Source organism: Gastrolobium bilobum, unplaced genomic scaffold (assembly GCF_033153095.1).
Source record: "Gastrolobium bilobum isolate Gb01-03AN ecotype WA unplaced genomic scaffold, APGP_CSIRO_Gbil_v1 utg5192, whole genome shotgun sequence".
Lineage (NCBI taxonomy): Eukaryota > Viridiplantae > Streptophyta > Magnoliopsida > Fabales > Fabaceae > Gastrolobium > Gastrolobium bilobum.
The window spans coordinates 127,501-151,459 of NW_026895453.1; the positions used below are offsets into that span (position 1 = coordinate 127,501).

Here is a 23,959-nt window from a genome sequence, read left to right on the forward strand (position 1 = left end):
AGCTTAGAGAAATGTTTTCAGCTACAAAGTTTGGATATCTCAGGTGCAAAACTTGAAAGAATGAGAGTAGCAAGTTGTTTTGATGCATATAGTGACAAGAGTTGGGTAAGAATCAATGCACCAAAGCTTGAACATTTGTTTTGGCAATATAATGCAGTCACTGACATGACTACTTTTGAGCATTCAAATTTCTTGCGTGAGGCCTCCATTGGTTTCTTTATACTGAATGAAGATATTAGTATGGGTAAGCTTCAAAGTGTCAATAACTTCTTGTCTGGGCTCTCTCATGCTCGTTCCTTGACTCTTGAAAGCCAAACTATTGAGGTAAAGTTTACATTTTCTTTTGAAATGCATAGAAATTATCGCCAATAAAATTTGAAATTTCCAATATTCTAATGGCTTGTTGAGATATTAATTTATAGAAGCATATCAACATTTCCTATTTGATGTTAGAGAACCTTAAAACCTATATAATATTAACTTCTACGCTCAAAATTTGATTGATGCATAGTCTTAAAAGATTCATTTTGGTCTGGATTCACATATAGATTCCACAAGTTCTAGAAAAAAATTCAAGATATGAATCATATATAAGGGAAAAATGTTTGTCTTTTTAAATAACACAATAACTTGTGTCATCTTACTCTCATAAAGAGGTGAGACTCATATCTTTATTTTATTTTTTTGTCCACTCTCTCTACCTCATAATCTATCTTTATTTTATTTTTTTGTTCACTCTCTCTGCATCATAATCTATCTTTCTTTCACTTAAAATGAGTCTTATGTTGTAGGAAATTTTTAATCTCATGTCATATATACAATAAATGAGGGGCCCACCTATTTAAAAAAGAAAAAAATGGCACACCTTTATATGACATCTGTAGGAAATATTTGTTTTCTCCTATGATACAGAAAAACAAACCACATAAATAAATGGTTAAATACAGATATAAACCTTAGCCTCTCAGCACCATTATCCACACGCCACCATTTTATAGTCACTAGATCCCATATTAAATAAGATCCTCTCATATTGAACACATTTTATTTCTTTTTCAATCACAATTATTAGAGATGGCCATATTTGATTATCAGAATTCTATTCTCATTCAACGTTTATCTGGCTGATATACATGATCATAATTTGTTGAATCTCTATTGTATTTCCCTTTTTCTGTGAAAATATATTTACAACCTTTTCCCTTTCCCTTTGGCTGCAGATTCTATCACGCAGTAACTTCTTCATTCAGCCATTTCATAATCTCAAATCATTAGAGCTGCATACTGGTTTCAACAAAAGTAATGTTCAGGGATTAGCATGCCTATTCAGGAGCTCTCCTACACTCCACACTCTGATTCTCAAGATCATTAACGATTATAATATTGAAAGAAAAGTAAGCTATACCATGAATTTATTTATTATGATTTTTTGCATGCTCGTACGAAGCACACTTTATGAAAGTTTGATTTCACTTTTCATCCGCTTCAGCAATGGAATAGGGATTTATGGGACTTAACTAGCACCGAAGAAGAGCAGTATTGGGAATCTCAGATCCCAACTCTGAAATCTTTTCTACAACACTTGAAAATGGTGAAAATCAACGGGTTTCTTGATTGTGAGAATGAAGTTACACTTGCAAAGTTTCTCCTCAAGCATGGGAAGGCCTTAGAAGAAATGATACTATGCACAGGACATTGCAATGCTAGAGATACTCTTAGGCGACAAAAAATAAGGTCGCAAATGATGGGATTTTCTTGGGCTTCATCGAATGCCAAAGTGGCATTTCAGTAGGCTTGTCACTTAGCATGTTCTGTCTAGGTAGGGCAGTGAGCATGATTTTAAGAAAAACTTTACTTTTCCAATAATTAAATCTTGTATTTGAGGATATAGCCGTTATTTGTTTATTATTTTATACAAGGAGAGCGAAATTTATTGATATCCAATATTTTAATTTTTTTAAAAAAAGAAAAGATAAACTTGGATGTTTGGTGTGATTTTTTTTTCTTTTGGTGTACAGTTTTTATTTCCAAAATGCATACTTATCTTCTAGTTGTTGCGTTATTAACCATTAGGTAACTAACGATTGGTGTACAGTGTTTTAAAATCCCGCCCCGTCTCTCGGGTTGACCCGGGTCAACTCTCATCCATTCTCTCTGAGAGTTGGGGTCACAAGTTGCACCTTATATGCACATTGACCCCTCCGACTCCTAAAACCCGTTCCGGTTTCAGTGACTCCCGGGTGAGAGGGGTCAAAGGGGGTCACTGCATGTGTTTTTTTTTTTTAAAAAAATTCCATGAAACAACGTCGTTTTATTAAAAAAATAAAATAAAAATGCTTGCAAACCTAAATCTAATCATTCTCTTCTCTCCCAGCAACCTAGATGTCTTCAATCTTCACCTCGCGCGCTGCCGTGAATCTTCTATAAAAGGAAAGAATTTTACCCATTCAAATGAAATCCTTACGGTCGTTGATAAAAAACAAAAACTCATTCTTACTTCCTTTAAATTTTCCTTTGTCAATGACCTTCTCAAAAGAGACAGAACCGGGTCAGCATAGTGACCCCATTAGAATATGAGTTTTGTACTTTGGTATCTTGATACTTTAATTAGGTTGTGTAATATTGACTTGTGGTTGTAATTGGGGAATTATATTGAATATATTTTGAATCTTTGATAATTGGTGGTTTATTTTTTTAATATTTTCATATAAGATATATATATTTATAATTTTTTAATATATAAAACCGAGTCAGCGTAGTGACCCCCTGACCCCCGGATTGAACCCGTGACCCCTGACCTCGGCCGGGTCGATGGTCGGGCCAGGTTTTTAAACACTGTTTTAAAGGAAAATTTTATGTGTGCATCGAATATATCCAATTGAGTAATTTAAAAAAAAAATATATATATATCAATGTGCAGACAAATTAAATTTTCAAAATTCGTGAAAAGTTTACCAAATATGAAAAAAGAAAGTACCCACTTGGCTACTTCCCTAATACAAAAATTTTACTCACTTTATGTTGGGTATGGCTCATTATTCACATGCTGACGAGGATTCTTGTTATGGGGGTTAACAAAAGGCAATTAGCGTCCTGCTTCCAGGTGAACGGGCAGGGATACAAGGAAGCCATCCTGGCAAGGGTCCGAGAGGCACAGCATCTTCAGGCCCGTAGAGGCTAGGTATTGTTGTAAGCCTCTGATTTATTGTAAATTTTCCTTTTCTTAATAGTTTGAGCTTGAGTCCATAAATAGCTGCTGTTAGTATTTTTTCTAATCCTATTTATATTCTCTACCGAATGACTTGTAAAATGTAGCGATGAGGTGAATATAGTACAGACAATTTTGACGTAGTCGAAATTGAGTGAACCAGGATAAATCATTGTGTCTATTCTCTCTCTTTCTTTGTGATTTGTATGATTGTCGATTTCGTACACTTTTAAAGAATCCAATTCGTTAGCTACACTACATTAGTATTGGTATAGAACGAGAACAGGAACATGAAAGTGTAAACCAAGCAATCAAGGAGGGGAAAAAGACAGACAGAGAGAACCAAGAAGTATTGATTTGGTGCGTTCGATCCAGAGAAAATATTGGCAAGGATTCTTGTAGTGTACGTGTGTGGTCTTGTGATTTAAAATTAGATTTGTACTTAGAAATTCAAGCCCTTATGAAAAGTATTAAACTTGTTTATATATGATTTTAGCTTCTAAGGATTTTTTTGTAGAGGGTAAGTTATTCTACGTACTTTATTTTTATTTCTATCATTCTTCCACACCGTTAAATCAAAATCTTAATTAACCTTTGCAATTTCTCTCTCTTTTTGAGATTTTAATTTAGGAAAAAGTTCACTAATGTTCATGTGGTCTACTTCAAAATCACCTATGTTCCTGTGATTTTTTTTTTTATCACATATGCCCCTGTGGTTTGTAAAATATATCCCTGTGATTTTTTATATTTTATAAACTACAAGGGCATATGTAATAAACAAAAAATTACAAAGGCATAAGTGTTCTGAAGTAAATCACAAGGGCAATGATGGACTTTTTTCTTTAATCTAATAATATTAAAAATTGATAGATAAAATAAGCATGGAAAAAAAGATAGGCAAAATAACTTATATATATATATATATATATATATATATATATATATATATATATATATATATATATATTGTAAAATTATTTCTGCAGCCGCTTTACATACAGCAACGACAGATGTATGGTTATGATTCCTTTAATTTCTTCATCTTTTGTATGATTATGATTTCTTACATTTAATGCTTTCACGTATATATATGACAAATATTTGATTGTTGCGCGTACAGCAGCTGCAGAAATGTAAATCTTTATATATATATATAATGATTTTAGCCGACAAAATCAGACCAAAAGAAAATAGCTTGCATTCATATAGGAGGACAAGAATTAGGTGCCAAAGCTAATCATTTATATGCACTGAACTTTGCCAATCACTGTACCATTGCCACTATGCATTAGCGGTGGGCAACAGTTGACTATATATAAAAAAGCATTGGCTACTCAGTCATAAGATTGCGGGATAAGGTTGTCTAGAGTGGATTTGTTTATGAATTTGAGAATATATTTAATTTTAAATTTTAACAAAGTAAGATAACTGTATAATTGAAGATTTTTTATTTTATTTTTAACTTTAAATTAAATCAAAAGTATATATCTTGCTCGCTTTAAATTAATTCATTTTTTATAAATAAATCACAGATATTTTTTACGGAGTCAATTTTATTTGAGCCAAAAATATTTATATTATAGTGAAGTTATATTTCCCGGAAGAAATTTTGACATTACATAAAAATAATTAAATATATACTACTTGAACCAATCACTTTGTAAAAAATAACTTCACTTTAAAAATTGTAAAGCTTGAGACGGATGGAACTCAAATATGGTACATGCATTATTCCTGATATTGGGAAATTAGTAAGGGAGAAAGGGCCAAGAAAAAAAAAAAAAGGACTGGCCATACATCCATCTACATCTACTATATATTGTTATGGCCCAATAATGTCGAGTCAAATCCCCGACATTTTGAAGTGATAGATTTCCTCTGAAAATTTACTTATTATGCTTTTCTAAGTTGGAATCCAATTTTGTAAATTGCACCTCATATGATTATGTTATGGAATTGAGGTGATTCAAAGTGATAAAGTTAATATTCCCCCATGCAATGTTATTATCAGATATTACATAACAGTGACTCTCTCCTAAGATTTGATTACTAGGCAGGTAACTAAGGAATCCTTATTTAATTTAAAAGATCTTACACTAGATTAGACATATAAAAACTTCAAAGACTACCATGTCACAAAATCTGAGTTAAAAGCAATTTCTTCTCGAACTTTACTAGCTAGTAGTTCAATATTAGTATTACCCTTTCAGTCAAGGGTGCACCACCTCTTGTGACCAGGAACCCACTGAGGGCATTTTGGACTGAAGCAATTGGAAATTGCTTTGGAGTTTAGAATCTCTACAATGGGAGCATATTTTACACAACGAGGTGTCTTGTACTGATTTATTGATGCACCCTGACTTAGAGCAAAGTCCATGAGCTTGTCAAATGTCCCACTTTCCACTATCTTGATTTCCAATGGCCCAATGGACTCTGATACCCTTCCTTGGCGATAAACGCTGTTGAGAGATCCTTCAATTGAAAGACAACATTCCTCAAAAACAGAAGCAGGAATTGGGTTTTGTCCATTCATGATAATCTCCCAGTACAATACGTAGTGTCCCGGTATAGTTGACGTGTCCGCGTAGCTTGTGTATTCTATGAGCGATGCACCAAATTGTAAAAGATGGATAGCTCCATTTTTCACAGCATTTTGTAGCTCAACTTCATCCGTTTTATCAGAATCAATGCTCAAAACCACGTTCTTTCGGCACACAAAGTTGAATTGAGGAGCCTTGTTCTTGAATCCAGCTACTCGGAGTATGTCACCAACCTTGTACCTGTAAAGACCTGTGTGTGGATGGTGCATAATTGCATTATTATTATAAGTTAATTAAATCAAACAAAAACTATATATTAAAATAAAAATCAACCCTAAACCATAATAATATGTCCTATACCTAATCTTTAATAGTCGATTTCACTTGTATATAATACAAGTGAAATTTAACGATTAAAATTGAGAATAAAACTTATTATTCTTACACACGAGTATATATATCCTCCCTGAGAAAATATCTTTCAAGAGTGTTGAAATTGAAGAGAAATGAAATTTTACCTGCATAAGTGGTGACTACAAGCTCATATTCTTGACCCAACTCTACATCTACTAGATCAACTAAATGTTCTTGCTCTTGGTGAGAAATTGAATTGGTGTGTTCGTTTTTCTTGTTGAGGGGCAAGAACTCAAAGTAGGCCATGGTGGGAATGAGGGTGTAAGATACCTCACTTGGTTCACATAAAGGGTTTAAGTTGAGGCCAAAATAACACTCAGAAGAAGCATACATGGTGCAGACAAGAGGGAGACCATTGCTATAGTAATCCAATGTTGGGATATACTGAGACATGGTTCCAGTGACAATAACATCAACATACTTTGTGTTGGGCCATAACCTAGTAATGATCCCTTTCCACGAATCCTTCTTGCATTCGGTTTCAATGAAATCCGCAAGCTTGGGATTTGGTTTAAGTATTTTCATAACAGCCTCTCTCACTGATGGGTCAGTGATTTCAGCATCTATAGTACCCGTTTTTATGTCATTACACAAACAAACCCAATGCTTTTCGAGGAATTTAATGGTACGAATGAAACCGGAAGCGAAAACAGCCCCAACACGAAGCACTTCCTCATTTTGACAAAGCCCACAAAGCAACTGAGAATACATGCTTTGATAAGAATCAAGACAGAGAATGGTCTCATTGGGGCTAGTGTAGTTTGTGTAGGGATCATGTTCATGTGTGCGGTTCTTAAAGTGTGAGCTCTTGTAGTAGCTTGTTAAAACTGGACGAGCAAGGAGTCCCCCTGGTGTCTTGGCTTCTGATTTTATGAACAAAAAGTACATGCCTTTGCCTTTGTCCAAACCGGGTACAAATTGATCCATCACTGGCATCAAAAGGCTATAAAGTAATGACCTTCGCTCTAGCTCATCTTCTATTGCTGGCATCAATTTTCTCTCCCCACCAGATGTTCCAGAGCTACATTAAGAAAAATATAAGAGTTACACTTTCAATCTCAATGGATTATATTACTTTTTTTTTTTTTATATATTCCAACCAGTGTCCGAAACCCTAACAAATCCAATTAATTTGATTTCAGGTTTAAATTTCTCCATCTTTCTCTAGAGTTATGATTCAACATACTACTCTTTGAGCAGGTGAATTTTGAGGATTATACTATTTGTATCTAAATTAGTTAACTAGTAAATCATAGTCAAATGCATATAAATTAACAGTTAAAATTAAATGTAAGATTTATTATTCTTATATCAGTTTCGTTACTCATCGTTACTAGGTTAGATGAGGTGTGATTAAGGTTTTGAATGTAAGAATAGCATAACTTAAAAAAAAAAACGAGAATGATTTCTACCTTTCCATCTGTCGTCACTGATACAAAAATAAGAGAGAGATGAGAAAAATTTGTGTCAGTGACGAGAGAATGATTTCTCCACCACTGCAGAAATCATTCTCCCTAAAAAAAAAAAAGGAAAAAATATCTATTGTTAGATACTGACCTAGTGAGGAACTCTGATATGGGCTTGGAACATAAAATTGGGGAGGTATCACCATTAGCTATACGATCAATATCTGGCTTTAAATCCTCGTAAGTCACAACAGGCATGACCTTTTTGAAGGTGTTTTTGTCTGTGTGCCCATCTAGGCCATGACGTTGCAGGTACTCAACGCGGGCACTAGAGGAAAGGATCTCTGCAAGGACCCTTTCTTGAATTTCATCAGCGTTGCTGGTAACATCCTCAATGTATTTCAGTGCTTTCTTGTTGTTGTCCCTGACGATGTTAGTGTTACTAACATCATCATAATCAAGTTCAACATTTGGCTTGCTGCACAGGTAATGTTTAGGAGCCTGTGGCATGGCTATGGATAGATGTATGTGGTTATTGAGATTCCAGTGTAATAACAAATATACACCGAAGAAATTATTGATTGGAATAGGAAATGGAACTGGATTTGACTTTGGAGTTTGCACTTAGGAGGGAGGAGAAGTGGGTTAGAAAACCAATCAAAGTGGAAGGACATATATATAGGGAGCAAGTGAAGGTGGTTAGAGCTTAAAAACCACTCAACTTGAGAGTTTCCTATCAAAAGAAAAAAAAAATGAAATAGGAAACTTAATTAAAAATGGCATATCCAAGAAGGGTCATATTAGGGGTAGGGTTAAATTTTCTATAAACTAATTATCAAATTATATTAACAATTTATTAACATAATTTATTATAAGTTGAATTAACTATGTCAAGTTGGTAAGTAATGGAACACATCTCCTCACACAAGAGTCATTTATCATGATAAATAACAATCTTACCCAACAATACAAGATGATGGACTTTCAATAATTTAATGGGGGTACATTTTATGTTATATTAGACAAAATTATTTCATGCATACACAAAAAAAGTGGATGATACTATTTTTTTTATTTTCTCTCTTTTCATGCATAAAATAAAATTATTCATACATGATAAATATATTTTCTTAATTTTATATGAAAAATGTTATATTTATAAATTTTTTGTTTATAAACCACACTAAGTATGACCAGTCATACTTTAATCAAGAGTGTATGACCGATCATACTTAGTGTAATTTGTAAAAAAAAATTATAAACGAATTTTTTTTATTTTATATTATATATTTTAACAATTTACTATTCATATGTTTGCGGATTAACTATTACTCTTGCATGTATCACATCAATTGAGATTGTACCTAACATTTTCTCCTATCAAGTAGGTAGGGGAAGGCTAAACTCTAGGTTTTGAATTATGGCTATCACAAAATCAAAAAAAAGTTTTTTTTTTTTAAAAAGAATAATAAGAAGAAGAAGAAGATAACAAAGGGGGATTTACTAATCTTCTTTAATAAAAGATAGCTTGTATCATGCATAGAAATAAATTATATGGATCTCACTATTTTTAAAAATAAAAAAAGAATGGCATAATTTTTTATATCTCGTTAATATAAGATAAATATTTTTTATAAAAGAGACAATTTAAACCCTAACGAAGGAGGTGAATTTTTTGAAAACGGGAAAGCGTAAAAGGAGATAATAGTAGAGGGGCAATATCCATTAAAGTCGGGGAAAGTACATATGCGTACAGGGTACACGCGTGCATGTACTGCGGTGCTTGTTCACAAAACTGCCAGCGGCTTCCGTAACTTCATTCGTCTTCTACGGCTACGCACGACTTCATAGTAGAGAGTTAAAAGGGAAATATTTTTATTATGATGTAGAAAAATAGTTATCTCATATTGTAGAAATAAAATTACAAATGAATTCATATGTAAGTAGAGAGAGAAAAAAATAGTGAGACTCAACTCTTTTTTGTATGTGTAAGAAAATTATTTATCTCATGTAAAATGAGATAAACATAACCCATAGTTAAATGTACATATTTCACATCAAATGTTTTTTTTGTTGTTGGATCGCATCAAATATTTTTTAATTGAGAATATCAATTTAAATGAAATATAATTTTATTCTATAAAATAAATTCTTGATAACATTGGTGGTTGATTTAAGGTTCCTAACTTTTCATTACTAATGTGCTATTAATTCTTCTTGGAATTTGTAGCATCTCTTATTTTAAAAAAAGGTAACCTTAATTCATTCCCTTAATTTTTTAATCCAAGGACGAAAAAACTTCATGGTACTTACATTTCATAATGCTTTTTGAATTTTCCATAATTTGTAAATAATAATTTGAATGCAAAAAAAGTATAACTATCAAGGGCATGAATAGTGAATATAAAAAAGATAAAGTTAGTGAACATAAAAGTAGTACCAAACTAGGAATTTACTGTTAGTAGTGATGTGTAATCTTACTATACATGTAATCTCATCATAAATCATAAAATGGAAAGAATCCCTTCCTAATTTTATTTTTTAAAAATAAGTGAGAAAATGAAAGTTTTCAGAGAAAAACTAATTTTATTTATTTAAGTATGATAATATAAATATATTTATCTATATGCATTTTACGAAGTATTGATTATTAGACGTTGTTGAAGACACAATTTACTAATTAAATCCACCTTTATTCATTTTTTATGAGGGTTCAAAGTTTCATAAATTAACCCTTAAATTTATGTTAAGATTATAGTATAATACCACCAAATATATGGATCAATTGCTATGTAGTTATTTCAGTTTAATTAGTGGTCTCAATTTTTGTCATGACTTGACCCGAATTTGTTGATTAATCAATAAAACAATGGAGAAATATAAAAAAAAAAATTATAGTCCGGTTTAAATTTAATATACTTATTTATTCACTTCTAACTTTACTTTTTAAAAAATAGTATCCACCCTAATGCTACATAATATCTAAGGTAAAGTGATCAATAATTTAAGTAAATATGAAAATGAAGGATGGACAGGCAATAAAGTTTAGCATTGGAGACGTGTTATCTTTGATAAAATATACACAGAAAATGACTTGTGTGTTGCATGTTTATGTAAAACAACTTTTTGTGCAATAGAACACAGAGGTGATAATAATGCTTCTATATGTAGTGCGTCTTTTTCCTGAAAGACTTCTCAGTGGCACGATTAAACTGGTTTTCTCTATTGCGTTACTCCAATAACTGCCTAACTATCCATTTCACCCGACAACTGCACAAAATGAAATGGATGTAAATTTTTTCTTTTTCCCACCCAAGATAACGATAGATGATGAAGACAAAAAAAGCTTTGGCACCTGGCGCCACTTCAATGTTGCCCGTTAATTGCTCAATTTTCTTGAAGCAGCCATCACTTATTATGCACATCCCACTCTCCACACTGAACGAGGGGTTACTTTCGATGTTGTTTTTGTATCTCGCTATCTCTAGCTTTTGGTTTTTATAATTTTTATTTTTGTAATTTAAAAAATTAATATTTTCATTCACTCAATCCACCCATCTTCCTGGATTGTTCAGGTATGTTTTTTGTCGATGTGCATTGAATTTTAATTTAATTTGAAAATATTAATGTCAAAAGATGTAAGAACCTACACCGTTAATTAAGGAAGTTAATTAATTAATTATGTGACATTAGGAAATAATTTCATAATTGACACTAATAATTATGATAAGGCCTAAATGATTTTGGTAAGTGATTAATAATGCGAAAAGTCACTTTTCTGATGAAAAGTGCAGATATCGGTTCTGCTCCTCGGTATAAATGCGTACCGATGAAGTATCCCGGAAAATTATAATAAGTGTGTATATGTCACTACAATAATATATAGGACTTGTAAAACGAGTTTCAAGTTAAAATAATGAGAACTGGTGCCAGAACTGATACTGGCTATGGAAAAGCGCGTACTGGAAAGGTGCTGCGAAAAATAAAATAAAAATATGATAAATCTTAGAAAAATGAGTAGGTTCAGATTCCAAAGTTTGAGATTAAAATGCTAAGCGTAGCTATTATTGATAATACTGGGTGTTTAAACTTAAACTGCCTATATATATGCTCATTTGGCACTAAACCCTAGGTATCCTTTCTGTTGCTACATGAGTTGGAGGCTGACCAGCTCCCATTCACTGTTCCATTGCTTCTCTTCCCCATTTTGTGAGCCAAGGGGCCTTTTTCTTCTTGAAACTTTCATCTAAGCACTTTGTGTGAGTGTGAGGTAGCTTTGGTGGTGAGTTGGTGACCTTGTTCTGAGTGTTTGGGCTGCTATGAGTTGGATCATAGTGTTGCATTTCTGAGTTTGGGGTGTTGAGCTTGAGAGTTGGTTGTGAGAGCTTTGTTCTGTAAAGAACCAATTCAACCCAAAAGCTTAAGTTGTTGGGTGAGGCTACATTAATGGTTTTATATATCTCAACACGCCCCCTCACACGAGAGCCCACTGGGCTTGAAGGGTGGACAATGCACAGGCCCACCTATCTGTGCGAACAAAGAAATTCCACTTGAAAGAAAGTGAGAGACGACGAGGATCGAACCCGGGACACGAGGCTCTGATACCATGTAAAGAACCTTAAGGTCACCACCCCAAAAGCTAGCTCAAAGGGTGGGAATGCTCAAGATCTTATAAACTCCACATTAGTTGCACATACAACCAATGTGGGACTATATATCTCAACACGCCCCCTCACACGAGAGCCCATTGGGCTTGAAGAGTAGACAATGTAACAGGTTCAGCCTACCTGTGCTAAGAAACGCCATAAGAGAAAGTGGGGGGAGGCGAGGCTCTGATACCATATAAAGAACCTTGGGATACACCACCCTAAAAGTTAGCTCAAAGGGTGGGAGTGCTCAAGATCTTATAAACTCCACATTAGTTGCAGATACAACCAATGTGGGACTATATATCTCAACATGTTCATTCCATTGGAGGCTCCAAGGAGCTATCTTGTGAAGTAAAAGACCTACCTTGGTGTACATTTTCGTGTCCTTCTCAAGTCAGAACCCTTGAGCTTTGTTGGGAGCTCCAAGAGGGAGTCTTTTCTGAGTTTGAGCCTCTTGAGGTATACCATGATCATAGTCTTTTTCATTTTGATGAATTAAGCTTGTTTAATCGGTTAAAAAGTAAAACTTGGACCATTTGAATAAATGAATGTGTTTCTGAGTTCATAATGTGTGTATGAACATCTGTTGAGGGAGTCTTTGGACTCCAAATCACGTTTGGACCCTTAAAATGGGATTATGCAGAAGAATGCTCGAATTTCTGCATTCTGTTGGAGAAGTATTCGAATATTTTTCGTGTAGTATTCGAATACTTCTCCTCTGGTAGTCGAATACTCCTTGCTAGAGTATTGGGATACTTTTCTGGGAAGAAAAATATTCGGATACCTTGAAGAAGTATTCGAATACTGTGTGGTATTCGAATACTTGGGTATTTGGTATTCGAATACTGTGGTATTCGGATACTGGGGGGTAAAGTAGTCGAATACTTTGTGGTATTCGAATACTTAAGTGAAAGTATTCGAATACTTTCTCGAGACAAGGAGTATTTGAATACTTATCGGGGAGTATTCGAATACCTCCTGCAGATACAACATAAAATGACTTAAAATGAGATGGAAAACCTTAATCACTGAATGTAACCTTGGTAGATGGTTATTGATGATTATTTACTGTATAAACAGATTGTGTTTGTGCTGTTTGTGGGCTTTTAGCTAGTGTGAGCTCTTGGTTGGACTCTTGGCTGGGATTGTTAGCTTGCAAGGTAAGCTTTCGTATCCTCGAATTGATCTGTTGCTTGTTCCACCGACCTCCATGGGAGGGTGGTTTATATGCATGTATGCTTTTATGAAAATGATATATGAATTGATATACGCCTGAGACATGTTGATATAGCTGTTGATGTCATGTATGAATGTCATTTTGGTACTTGTACGATCAGGCAGCCACCTTGGTGTGCAAGACATATGTAATGTATGAATGTGATGTTAGTACTTGTACGATCAGGCAGTCACCCTGGTGTGCAAGGCATGAGGCAGCCTCCCTCATGTGGGTAGGTAACATACGTGTATAAGCCCTATCCTGTTCCCTGGCCAGTCAAATCGCACTTGCATACATCACATGATTAATAAGTCATAGTATTTGGCTCGTTGAGCAAGAGATGATAATGTCATGATATAAATGCCTTAACATGAACATGAATTGAAAATTACTGTTTTAAACTTATATTATACTTGTAAGTGAGCTTGGGGCGGAAGAGTCCTTGAGAACCCCTTGTCTTACTGAGATTTCCTTTTAGAGATCACACCCCACATTTGGGGCACACATTTCAGGTTCAGGTAATGCTGGGGTTGAGACCTCGGGCGACAGGAGACCGGAGCTTAGTTGATTGATGCTTGCCTGCTTATGTTGAATATGCTTGGATGCTTGATTATGTCTGTTGCTATTATGCTATTAGCTTCATTTTATGATTATGTTGTCACTATTGAGCTGTGACTTTGTTGGGCTATGTTGCCTTATTTGGTGAGCATGTGGATTGTCCATGCCACATTGGTTGACTATGTCTTACTTAGATTCGAGTTGTAGTAATGTATCAGGAATATAGTCTGGGCTACGTGTTGTAGTTCCGTGATTTAGATACACACAGTTATTCTATTTTATGAGGTATTTCAGTTAGCTATCTTTTGCAATCTATATACAAGCAATGTTTTGAAAATGAATTAAGTAATTCAACTTGGTAATGATAATGACGTCATAATTGAAAAAAAAAAAAAGATATTCCGCAATTTTAATTAAGTGTGGCTTAATACGATGACATGTTAACAAACCGGATGTTTAGAATTACCATTCTTATAAAAAAATTATTTTGTTTAGAATTTTTTTTTATATTTCAAAATTTTATATGTCTCGTACTAATTAAATTCAATTCCAGTCGTTATAGAGCAAATATATATAATTTAGTTGAAATAAATTCTACAACCTAAAAGTTTGTATAGATTGACCTTGCGAATATCCAAACACCTTCAAAATATACATAGAATTGATTCTAAATTGGAGCTTCCTAGATCATGATACTTTCAAATAGAAAACCAAAATGGCTAATATACACACACAAAATATCTACTTAAACATATATATATATATATAAAAACAAAGATGATGTAAGCCACTAGGATTAGCCTACGGTGAGGAGTTTGGATAGGTTCCTATGGTGAGGGGTTTGAGTAGGTTGTATTAGGTTATATGTTCAATTCTCATTTGTATAAAAAAAAAAAAAAAAAACAAAGATAATGTTGATTTTTGAGGTCGGAAATATGGATACAAGACAGGATGATGCGAGTACTTAATAGTTGAAGATATTTGCATTGTAATTATTGAGATGGAGATTGTTTATTACTTGCACGTCTTTTAAAGGCTTATTCCTTCGAAGATACAAGTATGCGATAAGATCTAGCTATATGGTTTTGACTCGAGTAGTGGACGAAAGAAACATTAAGTCCAGTTCTTCTTGCCGAAGTACTTGAATGTCATTGATTTTAGTAAAATATGGATTTACAATTGCACATGAACAAAGAAGGGAGACAGCTATTTCTGTCATGTAGTCCAACTATTTCTCATTTAATTTTAAGCTTTCGAATTCCTCCCTATAAAAGGGACTTCTACTGAGCATAATCTAGCTGTGTATAAATAATTCATGTAAAACCTGGCCATGTATTTGGTAGATCCCAGCTGCAATAATTAAACTTTGTAGATTGGCAATTTTTGTCAGGAAATACTCGGAAACTTTATTATTAAATTATTATTAAACTATGTTATAATTGTCATGACAGTCGTTAGAAACCACCAAATACGTGAATCGATTATTAGGGGATTGTTTTAACTTAATTGATGATTTTGAATTTGAGTTTGAAATATATAATTTTAGAGTAAATACCATTTTTGGTCCTTAGGAAATTTTATGATGCCCGCTTTAGTCCATAGCAAATAAAAAGGCTATTTGTGGTCCCTAAAAAATTTAAAATTGACTCATTTAGTTGAAATCGTGGTCACTCACAAATTTAAAAAAACCCACATTAGTCCCTCAAAAAGACTAAAATAGGTCAACTTCAAATTTCTTAGGGACCGCAAATAGTCTTTTTATTTAATAAGAACTAAAGCGGGTATCGTAAAATTTGATAAGGACCGAAAATGGTATTTACTCTTAATTTTATTTGGTAGGAAAATTTTTGCAGCCTTTACAATCTATCTGAGTTCAAATCTAGGTATGTATTTGATTCAACCAGATTATTCGAGTAAAATTGGGCAGATAAAACATAGCTATGGACCAACAGAGTTGATTAAAAAATAACTAGGTATTTAATTAACGTTATCTTCCTGATTATACTGGTTTTTTTCATTTAATTATTTTTTCTTAAATGTCCATTTCTTCAACAAATTACATTTTACAAAATAAATAATTTTGTCAAAAGAAAAGAGAAAAAAAATTATTTAACGAAATAGTTATATTTATAAAATGACTTCACAAAGAATAATTTATTTTCATAAATAAACAAAGAGTTCACTTTTTCTACAGTCAATGTAGATAACTTATCTACATTGAGCCCAAAATAACGTCGTTTTGAGGCAGAAATCTAGATATTTTTGTAATTATAATTTATTTCATGGTTATAATAGTCTTTTTCATTATAATTTTTTAATTTTTTAACCCAAAATGACGTCGTTTTGGGAGTAAATGTAGATAACTTATCTACATTCACTTTAGAAACATTAAAGCCATAAACAAATAAAATTTTAAATTCACCATTATGACAATGTTGAGAATATGCAAAATTATTCATATTTATTTTTTATTTATAAAATATTTTATTGTGAATATTACTAAGTCATTACTCTTGGTAAAATCTAATATTGATCATAGCTTCAAGAGTATTGGAAAGATATCTTAATTTTTAAATTTTAATTGTTTTTACATGGATGCAATGTTTAGATTTTGATTACGTTAAAAAAGTAAAAGTATGATAATTAAAAAATATGGAAAATATTTTTATTGGAACGCTCTTGGCCAAACTAAATATTCTCCTCACCAAGTACTTAAAAAATAAAATTATCCTCACATCAAGAAAGTCAAATTGTAACAAATTTTGTTTATTTTCTCATTGGGTATTACCTTATCTTCTGTCGTAGAAACATAGATGTCTAGCCCAATAGGGTAATAAGTTTTTTTTGGATTTAGGTACTCTCTAAGGTATTTATGAGCTATATACCTTTGAGTTTAGCAGATAATTGTGTATAAAAGAATAAAAGACAGCTTTCACCAAAGGGATGGTGTGTGTGCACAGTGACAACATAACAGTAATAGAGAGAATATTCATATTTGTAGGCTTTACCTTCCTATTTATAGAGTTTACATGTGAGTATTGGATTCTGGATCTTATGTGCCTCTTCTTGTGGCCCAAGCTCATGCTTAATGCTGTTGTATTAGGATTGATATCATTGATGAATATCATCATTTAATTATATTAAATTTATATTTGGATTGCCATTTGTTAGCTTTGGTAGTAAATGAGTCTCATATATGAGTCCATAACAACTTATAATAAAAATATAATTAAAAAAAGATATATATGGTTATTAACCAAGAAAAATGAAAAGTTAGCTAATACATGACTAAATATAAGAAAAAGTTTTAAATTAAACTAAGAGTTCATTTTTTCTAAAGTTATTTTAGATAACTTTACCTGATGTTCACTAAAACGACGTCGTTTCGAGACAAAAAATCATGATATATTTGAGTTATAATAATCTTTATCATTTTAATTTTTCAACCTCAAAACGACGTCGTTTTGATGAACATTAGATAAAATTGTCGTCTCAAGTAACATTAAATATTTTTTTTCCTTAAACTAAATAATAAAGCACATAAAAAAGGAAAAGTTCAAAACCGCTCCTATAGTTTTGTTTTGAATCACTTATACCTTTATATTTTTTTTTAATCACTTAACCCTTTTTTTTTCATCCAAATTCCTCCTCAACATAGTTAGAAACTTAACTAATATACCTATTTTACCCTTCTTAAAAGAAAAAAATAAATGAAGACAAAAAAAGAAAAAATAAGACCAAATATTTTAAAAAATTAGAACACTTACAAAAAAAGACTAAAAAAAAACTGTCAAATATGTCTAAATAAAAATATAGATTGAGGAAAAAAAAAGAAAAAAGAAATAAGACCAAATAATTTGAAAACTTACCATAGTAACATAAGAGACTAAAAGTAAAAGAAATAAAAATAGTCTGAACAAAAAAAAAGGAAATTGACCGAAGACAAACATGAAATAGAACAAAAAATAAGAATAAATATATATAAATAAAAAATAAATAAAACTTAGAAATATAAGACCAAATATGTTGAAAATTTTCAACACTGATTTTTTATTTATCTATATTTTTTACTTTTCTTTCATTTCTTTTATCAATGATAGAAAAGACTAAAAAGTGAAAGAAAGAAAAAAAAACCAAACATATCTAAATCAAAAAGAAGAAAATAGAATGATGAGAAAAAATAAAATCAAATATGATGGAAATTTACAACATTATTTATTTTTCTTCTATTTACTTTTTATTTTATTTTTGATTTTCTTTTTCTTTTATTTTTTTGTCTCAAGATTATTATTATTTTCATTTATACTATTTCTATTTTTTTTTAATTTTAATCTTTTTTGTCACTATTGTAAGTTTTTAACATATATTTGGTCTTATTTTTCTTTTTCTTTTTTTTCATTAATCTATTTTTTATTTTTATTTTTGATAGACATCTATTTTTTTCTTTTTGATATAGACACCTTTGATCTTTTTTCTTTTATTTTTACTATTAATCTTTTATGTAAATGTTATAAGTTTTCAAAATATTTGGTCTTATTTTTTCTTTTCTTTTTTTTATCACTCTATTTTTCTCTTTTAAGAAGGGTAAAACAAATATATTAGTTAAATTTCTAACATTATTAAAGAGGGGTTTGGATGAAAAAAATCATAGCAAGGTAAGTGATTAAAAAAATACAGGGGTGTAATTAATTAAAAGCAAACCATAGGGTTTATGGGTGAAACTGAGCTGGGCCGACCTACAGGGTCCTACGGCTCGGCCTATGTCAGACCAGACCTGACCTAGTATATTTTGTAAAATAGGTCGAGTTTGGGCCTTGAAAAAGTTTGTTTAATAAATAGGTCGTAGGCCCACTTTAATAAGGCCTGACCTATAAGCCTACAGGCCGGCCTATATTATATTTTTTATTTTAAATTAAATAAAATAGAATAAGCATGCATTGAAGAAAAAACAAAATATATAAATTTAATCAATTGCAATTGTTTATGACTTAATTATATTCAATTATATTTTAATAGAAATCTGACTTTATTTCTTATGTAGGAGGAACTAACATCTCAACATGTTAGATTGTGTACATGAATATATTAAAAGATTTTTGGGAGATGTTATACTTACTACAAGCATCATGATGTGTTTGTTGGATTCAGGTAGTTATTTTAGTTTACATAGTATGGATTTGTTTGTTGGATCTGATGAAATATATGTTATTTAATTTGAGCATTTTGCTTTTGAAAGTGACTTAAATGCAGATTGTGATGAATTTTGTTGTGATTCATGATCTTGTTTGGATGTTGAAATTGTGATTTTTGGTTTAGCAACAGAATTTAAATATTTCTGTGAGGTTGATTCATTGTTGGAAATTAAAAATTAACAGGCTAACGGGTTAGGCCAGGCCATTTATTTTTTTATAAATGGGCCAAGTCAAGCTAACAGTTAGACTCTTACTAAGTTTGGGTCAGGCCAAATTGAATTTTTTTGACATAGGTTTGGGCTTTTCGGAACAAAGTTTGGCCTAGCTCAGCCCACTTTCACCCCTAATAGGGTTTTTTTGAACTTTTTCCAAAAAAATTTAATCAAGAGAAAGAATTAAGTTAATGATGTTATCACATGATGAAAGAAATTATAATAATAGTAATATTTAAAAAAACTATTTAAAAAGAAAAAAGGGAAGGGTTAGAGATTCACAAAAATTTGAAACCCAATTATTAATTTTCTTGGAATCGAACCGATCAATTCATTGTGTATTAATTAAAAATACGTACAAAATTAACCACCAAGTCATTATTACATATTTATTACAATAATTTCATTATTATATTTTTTATATATTTATATATATATATATATATATATATATATATATATATATATATATATCGTTCAAATAATTCAACCAGTGATCTAGTATAGACTCAATTTAATCTATGAACGAACCTTTTAATGTTAAAATATCTCACATTTTTTATTAAAAAATGGAAACTAGAAACGAAAAAATTATAGGAAGTGAGACAACTTAGATTTTTCACACTCGTGCACTTTGATCATCACTATCTTCTACGTGCTCTATTTTATCTTTGGTATGCTTCCTTTCTTTCCTCCTCCTCGATCTTATATGATTAATTATAAGCAATGGTTACTTGTACAAAAATAAAATAAAATTATAAGCAATGGTTAAAACTGATGCATCCCTATTGATCAGACCAAATACAATATGGGCTGGTCAATGTGTATTGGGCCAAATCATACACGGTTGAGACGGGGATGATGTTCTTTGCCTTGGGCTTGGAATTATTGTTGAAGATTAGTATGCCTTTGTCCTTTGCTATCGCGATGAATCCGAATGGGGGGTACCTGCGAAGACACTTCGATGCTTAAGTCAGTATCAGAGGCAGGTGTATGTATATGATAATGAGAATAGATAGATGTACCTGGGTGTGTACCCTCTGCTTATATAGTAGTTATGATGCTGCCTTCGTAAGGCAGTATGGCTTCTGATTGGCCATGTCTGGGCTGCAGGTCAGGCTATGGTCCGAGTTGCCTTATCTCCTTAGTATCAAGCTATCTTTGATAAAGTCGCAGCGAGCTGGTGTTGTCCTTTGTCTTTTAGTTTAAGGACGTGATGGGCTTGCCTTGGTTCTTAAGTAAGCTTCCTTATTTTTGGATCTTATATCAAAGGGCGATTTCATGCACGATGGGAGCATCGCGTCTTGCCCTGCGCAATGGGGGCATTGCGTCTTGTGCGCGATGTTGACCATCGCGCTTTACTCTGGTTCCTTAATGGGATCGGGCTTCCTTGTATGTCATTGGGCCTCTAACGGGCCTATATTTTATCTGGATCAGTTGCCCCCTAGCTTGCAGTTTTGTCATGTGGCAAAGCTGTGAGCTATATGTGTTCGTGTGCGATAGTGTCATCCTGTATGTCTTTTTTACTTACCGCGGTAGTAATGGTAAAGTGTCATCATGATTTTTAGCCGCTTAACAATGGTGGATTAGACGTTAATTGTCAGAAGCATTAAATGCTATTGGGGTTACGTGGGTAGTTAATGATAAGCGTGGGCTGTTTTAAAGTGTAAACGTTTTACCTTCTCTCCACGTGCCACTGTAAATTCGTTCTACTCTACACGTTTTGTGTCCTTCGGACTATCTGTTTGATACAACCTTTCATATTTGTACTGAGTCATTCGGTTTGTAGGGAAAATTCTGTATTGAGACCGTGAGAGATCTTCTGCTCCTTAGTGCTTGCTGATTTCTTCTGCTTTCCCGGTGTTTACACGTCCTGCTCGTGGTGTAGTTCATCCGGAGTATAAATCTTAGGTATGTTCTGCAACCTGTTTTATTATCTCATCTGTGGTATCGTTTTCTCTTGTTTTTGGGATATGTCTAATAGTCGTAAATTTGTGAATTTTATCAGATTTACTGATCGGTCTGGCTCGTCCAGTCGTCCGTCTAAATCACTACCTATATCAAGGACATTAGGAACTAGGGAAGCGTGTGTCATTCCCTATTCCAACATTTTTATAAATGATAGCCGTTTTCCTTCCTTTAGACGGTTTGAACCTGGATCATCTTCGGGATCCTTGAATCGCGAAAATGCGAAAACTCTTTCTCAACATAGTTCATCGTTGTTCCCCAAGATTTCCTTCAAAATACCTGGTCCCATTTTTATTTCAATTGATTCATCTTTAAGTTCTGAATGTAGTCATGAGTCTGTAAATACAGCAAACCCTAAACCGTCCTCTCCAAACACATTGCGCGATACTTCGTCTCCCATCGCGTAAGATATTCGCGGTCAAAAGAGTCCAAGTCCTTTACCTTTAAATGTAATATATCTGGCAGGGTATCCTTTTAAGAATAGGATTTTTGATAATTATAAATCTGCATTTGCTGTCTCTGCTCCCTCTAACTTGTCTTCTTCTACTGATTCTTCTTCTGAATCAGATTTCGTGTCCCCTCAAATCAAGGAAATTATGCAAGGCGCGGTGCTATCGAGAAGAAGAAACAAATATTAAATCCTGAGTCCAAGAAGAAAGTGTTGCGAATTGATCCCGAAGAAGAATCCCCTGTCAAACGGAATTTATGGGATGAGGAATCCCTAAGTTGGGTAGCAGATACGGTATTGGATACCGAGTCTATATATTGTTCCCCGGAAGAACTGGCGCAAGTAACAGTTGCTATCCACCTCACTCCTGACAAAGCCTTTGATGATTAGTGGGAAGTTGGTGTCGTTCCAAACAATGAGCGCGTTTGTTCTTCGCGCATAGAAGGATCTACCAGACATTTTATTATGATGTACTCCTAATAGGTGTTCGCCTTCCCTTTTCCTCCTTTTTTTGTAAACTGCTGGCGAATCTTAACGTGGCGCCCTCACAGCTGACCCCAAATGCCTGGGGTTTTATCAGGGTATATGAGATGGTTTGCAAGGCCTATGGTCTTTTTCAGTCACCAGAATCATTCTTATATATGTTCAGTCTGCAAATGCCTGGGGTTTTAGGAATAAGGTGAAGTTTTGTGAGTCGTACTACAGGAAAATTAACAAGTGGACCACTGAATACTTCAAAATTTATCCCGCTGAAGGTGCCACCCCTTTTTTCTTGGGAGAAGATAAGACTCCCATCTTTCCTTTGTATTGGACTGAACATCCTGCTAAGGGTGCAAATTTGGTCTATAATTTTGATGATTTAAGCGATTTGGAGCAACAAACTGTGACCGTGCTGAGCAATATTGCGCGCGAAGCTTCAGATACGGGCTATTTGAGCACGTACACAATTTTGAATGAATATACTGATGACGATATTCGAGCCTATTTGGGTAATTTCGACCTTTATTTGCTTGTTGAGTTCATGTGTAAAGAACTTAGTGTAATTTTATGTTTATAGATGTTGTATATATCTAACACGAACTTCTTTTTCCAATTTGTTGCAGATAGTTCAATGGCGGATTCTTTGAGTAGGTTGGAGAAGATAACGGCCATGTGTGGTGCTGCTGATGCTGGTCCTTCTGTGCCTACCAAGCCTTCCATGTCTGCAACTGCCACTGTCGCGGAATCAAGCGAGAACGCAACCGCGCGACTGAAGTCACCAATGAAATCTCCAGGTCCTCCAACTGCCCCCGTGAATGTTATCCCACCTGAAAAAAAGGTGGAAGGTGTCGCGAAGGGGAAAAAAAGGAGTTTTGAGGAGATGAATGTAGGTTGGCCAGACCTCATTTATTTTGGTGATGGCTGGGAATTCGATAAGGACATGTTTGCCAAAGGTTGAGAAATAGGACCGCGCATTGAAGCGTTTCCAAGAGAAAAATGGACTTCTGCCAATCTGAGCATAGCGAATCAGTTCATTATGTCTGTGCCTGGTAAGTAACTTGTTGTTTTTCTATATGTTTAAAATATGATATCATTCATTTAGTTATAACATATTTTATGTAGCAGGTTCTGTGGACTTCTTTACAGAACGCATTGAAGAGTTGAAGGGAGAGATCGCGCAGCAGCGTTTGAGTTTTGAAGAAAAGTTAAAGAAGGCTGAGGATGATATCACGAAGATGAACCAGAGTTTGGAGGAGTAGGACACGACTCTGGATGAAATGAAAGCCGCCAATCAAAAATTGAAGACAGAAAAACTTGAGTTATCTAAGCGTGTCTTGGAACTGGAAGGGAGTACTGATGGATGGGAGGAAGAAAAGACTCATTTGACCATTGAGGTGAGGAAATTTTAAGGGCTTTTTGAGAAAAAACAGAAGAAACCTTCACTAATATCATGAAGCAAGTGCGTTTGTTCAACCCAACATCCAAGTTGGACAACGTCCATTATTTCTACTACATCAAGGATGGCCAGCTGATGACGTTAAATGACAAAGATGAAAAAGTTGTGGTAGATTTAATCAGCGCGATGGATACAGAGACCATCGCGCCATCTGTTCAAGAGCCAACCCTACAAGGGCCCGTTGCTGAAGGTGAGGATCGCGTAGAAGCGAA

At 33.4% G+C, this 23,959-nt stretch overlaps 2 protein-coding genes across 2 annotated transcripts in view; one reads left to right on the top strand and one right to left on the bottom strand.

Moving 5' to 3' along the window:
- LOC133312329 (putative F-box/FBD/LRR-repeat protein At4g03220) overlaps positions 1–1,792 on the top strand; it is a 2,518-nt gene extending 726 nt beyond the window's left edge. Inside the window, exons 1-3 of the mRNA XM_061513500.1 lie at positions 1–324; positions 1,221–1,394; positions 1,490–1,792. The exon at positions 1–324 is cut by the window's left edge and continues 726 nt beyond it. Of these exons, the coding sequence (XP_061369484.1) occupies positions 1–324; positions 1,221–1,394; positions 1,490–1,792 (801 nt within the window). The remainder of the gene's footprint in view (positions 325–1,220; positions 1,395–1,489) is intronic.
- A 3,622-nt stretch (positions 1,793–5,414) lies between these two features.
- On the bottom strand, positions 5,415–8,078 carry LOC133312375 (indole-3-acetic acid-amido synthetase GH3.6-like). Its single transcript, XM_061513550.1, has 3 exons — positions 7,720–8,078; positions 6,267–7,183; positions 5,415–5,998 (listed from the first exon to the last, which is right to left on the bottom strand). Exons 1-3 carry the CDS (start codon positions 8,076–8,078, stop codon positions 5,415–5,417), a joined length of 1,860 nt encoding a protein of 619 aa, XP_061369534.1.
- Between the last annotated feature and the right edge of the window lie 15,881 nt (positions 8,079–23,959).